At 33.8% G+C, this 4,888-nt stretch overlaps 1 protein-coding gene across 1 annotated transcript; it reads left to right on the top strand.

The window, feature by feature from the left end:
- Nucleotides 1-673: 673 nt before the first annotated feature.
- On the top strand, nt 674-3,472 carry LOC114176214 (L-ascorbate oxidase homolog). Its single transcript, XM_028061171.1, has 9 exons — nt 674-749; nt 876-1,027; nt 1,119-1,228; nt 1,313-1,583; nt 1,673-1,769; nt 1,862-2,207; nt 2,434-2,802; nt 2,905-2,983; nt 3,091-3,472. The coding sequence occupies exons 2-9, from the start codon at nt 881-883 to the stop codon at nt 3,307-3,309; spliced, it is 1,638 nt and encodes a 545-aa protein (XP_027916972.1). The 5' UTR covers nt 674-749; nt 876-880; the 3' UTR covers nt 3,310-3,472.
- The last annotated feature ends 1,416 nt before the right edge of the window (nt 3,473-4,888 follow it).

Here is a 4,888-nt window from a genome sequence, read left to right as displayed (position 1 = left end):
GAACAATTATGAACTACGATAAATGCAACTATCAAATAACTCGAAAAGAGAAATAAAAAAATAGCCATGATCGGTGAGAGTATGGTGCCCTTTCACAAGGAATTAGTCTTCCTCTTTATTGGCGTATGGGTCAGTAGGTGAACTGTAAAAGCAATTCAACAATTTGCATATCTACTATACACAAAATCACTTTATTTTTAAGCTGCAGTTTGAAAATTAAAGAACTTCAACTACAAAAAAAGCTCTCTTTAAATATCGACATATATCGTTCACTAAACCCGGAACAATCGTTGGTGAGAATGCAGCTACATCTGCAACTGAAAAGCAAAACAAAATTGATATGATCAGTGGCGAAATTTCAGGGGGCTATTGGTCAAAAAAATGCAAGTGGTGGCCAAATAAAGCTACGGTTTCACTTTAATAATGATATATGTTTTTCATACAGAATTAATATTATACTTTACATATATAAAACTTTAGCCTGAAGCAACATCAACTTATGGAAACGCGTTAACACCGCAGAAAACGGATGATGAATTTGTTACCTTAACACCAAACATGATCCCATTTTTTAATTATATTGTGTTAGCATATATATATATATATATATATATATATATATATATATATATATATATATATATATATATATATATATATATATATACCATATGTAATAAATGGCCTCTGCAGCGTTCAGCCTCAAAGCCTTACCGAGTTTCACTGTTGAAGAGAATACAACAGAAGTGGTACTTTTCTAAACTCGAAAGTGATGCTTCATGTTTAGTTCCTAGTTTCTTTCATTATTTTCTTTCTACTCTGCAGTGAAATATAAGTGTTCTTTTTTGTTGCCATGTTATGTTTTTTGTGGACAGACGCAATGGGAAGCACTTGTTTGCTCCATCTGTTGCGTGGTGTTGTTGTGGCTCTGCTGAGTGTGTGTCTTGTACAAGGAGAAGATTCATATAAATATTACACGTGGACCGTGACATATGGAACTCTTTCTCCCCTAGGCAGTCCTCAGCAGGTGTGTAACATAATATGCTTGCATTGGTTAACATATGTTTGGATAAATTGGTTGAAGCTGAGTCTAAAGTTTTAGTGCTTAAATTTCCAAGGTCATTCTGATCAATGGTGAGTTTCCGGGTCCTCAACTGGATTTGGTAACTAATGACAATGTTGTGCTCAACCTTGTCAACAAGTTGGATGAACCATTTCTACTTACATGGTGAGTTTCTTTTTTCTGTTTTGTCGTGTCTCGTTCATACTTTAACTGAACTTTGAATAGAGTGACATTGTTGTTGTAAACCAGGAATGGCATCAAACAAAGGAAAAACTCATGGCAAGATGGGGTGTTGGGAACTAACTGCCCTGTTCCTCCAAACTCAAATTACACATACAAGTTTCAGGCCAAGGATCAGATTGGAACCTTCACATACTTTCCATCAACTTCACTGCATAAAGCAGCTGGAGGGTTTGGAGGACTCAATGTCTACCACAGATCTGTCATCCCAGTTCCTTATCCGTACCCTGATGGAGATTTCACTTTACTCATTGGTGATTGGTACAAGACCAACCACAAGGTATCATCAACTTGTGCCTTTGCATTTTTCTCATGCGTTGTGCTTCCTTGCAAATTTGCCACCTAACGTTTCGTTTTTGATATTTGCAGGCATTAAGGGAGACTTTGGATTCTGGAAAATCTCTTGCTTTTCCCGATGGTCTTCTTATCAATGGCCAGGCTCATACTACCGTAAACGGTGACCAGGGTCAGTCTTTTAAAAAAGAACCTTATGCAGATTCCAACTTTGTCAAAGTTGTCTCTCCGAACACTATTCACGCTTTGGCTTTTTATTTTCAGGAAAGACCTACATGTTTAGGATCTCAAATGTGGGCATGTCAACATCTATAAACTTCAGAATTCAGGGTCATACCCTGAAGCTGGTTGAGATCGAAGGATCACACCTTGTCCAGAACGTATACGACACTCTAGATGTGCACGTTGGGCAATCAGCTACTGTGTTGGTAACGTTAAATCAACCTCCAAAGGACTACTACATTGTTGCCTCAACAAGATTTTCCAGAAAAATTTTCACAGCAACGGCAGTGTTACATTATTCAAACTCTAATTCCCCAGCTTCTGGACCCCTGCCTAGTCCCCCCATTCACCAATATCACTGGTCTGTGAAGCAAGCTAGAACTTACAGGTTCATCAAAACCTCTAACCAAAATCAACAAGCTTAAAATTTTAGTCAGTTTGTCTATACATCCATAGTACTAATCATGTTACAGATTATTATTTTTACTTAATAACGAGCAAAATTATCATATACTACAAATTTTGATTGATTGGTAGTGTTAAACTCTTCATATATGCATGTACTATTATTAAGTCTTTTTTTGTATCTGCTAAACTGTTAATTGCTGGTGCAGATGGAATCTGACAGCAAATGCTGCTAGGCCTAACCCACAAGGGTCATACCATTACGGAAAAATAACTCCTACAAAGACAATTGTATTGTCCAATTCAGCTTCTTTGATTAATGGAAAACTGCGGTATACTGTGAACAGAGTTTCCTACGTTAACCCTGACACCCCTCTCAAGCTTGCTGATTACTTCAACATTCCTGGAATCTACAGTGTTGACTCACTCCAGAGCCTTCCTTCTGATAACACTCCCTTATCCGTAGCAACCTCCGTGGTGCCAACTTCTCTCCACGACTTCATTGAGGTCGTTTTTCAGAACAACGAAAACACCATGCAGTCTTGGCATCTTGATGGCTATGACTTCTGGGTCGTGGGGTATGTCAGCTTCAATCTTCTTTTAGTGTTGTAGAAGCAATCATCTTTACTTAGAATTAGCTTAAGGGGAAGTATTAATGGTGTTCTTTGCAACAATGACAGTTATGGCTTTGGTGAGTGGACGCCAGTCAAGAGAAGAACCTATAATCTAGTTGATGCCCTGACCAGACACACTGCACAGGTAACATAAACAAGTGTATAGTTTTATGATGTGTGAACGAAAAAGCCTCTTAAAAATAGTGATTTAAAACCATGATACATATTTTTCTGTTGCTATGAACAATGTAGGTGTATCCAAATGGTTGGACAAGCATATTGGTGTCGTTGGACAACCAAGGAATGTGGAATCTGAGGTCTGCAATGTGGGAAAGGCAGTATCTTGGGCAACAGTTATATCTGAGGGTTTGGACTTCTGAGCGCAGCCTTCATAATGAATATGATATTCCCAACAATGTGTTGCTTTGTGGCAAAGCTGTTGGACATAACAACAACAACAACAATCCCTAGTATCACAATCTTCACCAATTAATCTTATGTGTCCTGTTCTAGTCATGAGAGTTTGACTACCACACAAATTTCTACATGTGTTCTGTAAATTTGAGCATTGTCTCTTTTATCGAAGTTTCACTGCTCATTCTCGTATATGAAATTTTTATCAATTAGTTTCTTAGTTCATGGTTGATATCATAAGAATAACCATTAATTTAGTCCACAGTATTCTCCCGTAAAGAAAAGTTAAACTGATAAAGTTATATAAATAATTCCTTTCCTGTTCAATTATATAGAGTTCTTAAAGTATCAAAAATTCATCAATTCAGTTTTTAAGTTGATATTTTACTACCATTGAAAAACTAATTTAAAAAAAAAAATCGACACTCAGATACTATTCATGTAATTTTATTTAGGCTTAATTACCATTTTGGTCCCCTAATTTGTTGGGTTGGTTCATTTTGGTCCCCTTATTACTTTTTGGTTCAATTTGGTCCTCTAATTTTTTTAAAGGTTCAATTTGGTCCCTACTGTTAAGTCTATGTTAACACCGTATTCGTACATGCCACGTGTCATCTTGTGGAATTTTCAATTTTTTTTTTATTTTTTTTTATTTTTTTAATTATTTTTTTTAAAAAATAAACTACCACGTGTCACCTTATGGTTGTATTGCAGAGACCAAATTGAACCTTTTAAATAATTAAAGGACCAAATTGAATCAAAAAATAATAAGGGGATCAAAATGAACCAACCTAACAAATTGGGGAACCAAAATGATAATTAAGCCTTTTATTTAAATATATCTGATTTATCTTTCTACTCTGATCAACTTATGAGTTTAACTTATTTATTTATTTGACATGAAACTTTTATCAAGAGAGTTACATGATCTACTTAAAGTTTGATATGATCAATTTGAAAGTATTTAAAAATGTACTTTTTTTAGAAAAACTTATTTTAATAATTTTTCTATTTAATAACCTAAACACATCTAAGTTTTCTAAATAGATGCAAAGAGATATATAATTGTAAGACATTAAATATAAATGTAATCTATAAGGAGTGTTATTTTGATAAGAAAGATCAGAGCAAGAGGAAGAGATTGAACGAATTAGTGGATGAAGTTGGTATTATTTCTTTTAAGTAATTTTGAGGAGATTTTAGAGTGGATTAGAGAATGAAATTTGTGACTGAATTGACTGATGTGATAAATTAAAAAAAAATTAATAGAAAAAAGTTAGATGACCAAAATGTTCCTATTGTTACAGGTAATATAAAAATGAATGGTTGAAAATATGAAAAACATATTTATAAAAATGAATGATACAATATATATTGTATAAAAGTAAATATAATATATAAGTTGGAAAATAATTAATTTACATAAAAAACTTTTTTTTTCTTTTTAATAGTAATTTTAGAAGTAATAAATTATTATTATCATTAACATAGAATTAAGAAAGTGAACTACAACCACATATATTGATTTTAACTACTAAATCACATGTAACACAAATTAAATAATGAAGGGTAATTTGGTAAATCTAACTGTGTCACCCTCTAATTTCATTGTAGATGGTGAGATTGCATTTTCAAT

This window comes from Vigna unguiculata, chromosome 3 (genome assembly GCF_004118075.2).
Source record: "Vigna unguiculata cultivar IT97K-499-35 chromosome 3, ASM411807v1, whole genome shotgun sequence".
In the NCBI taxonomy this organism is placed as follows: Eukaryota; Viridiplantae; Streptophyta; class Magnoliopsida; order Fabales; family Fabaceae; genus Vigna; species Vigna unguiculata.
This window is presented reverse-complemented; position numbering and strand designations above follow the sequence as displayed.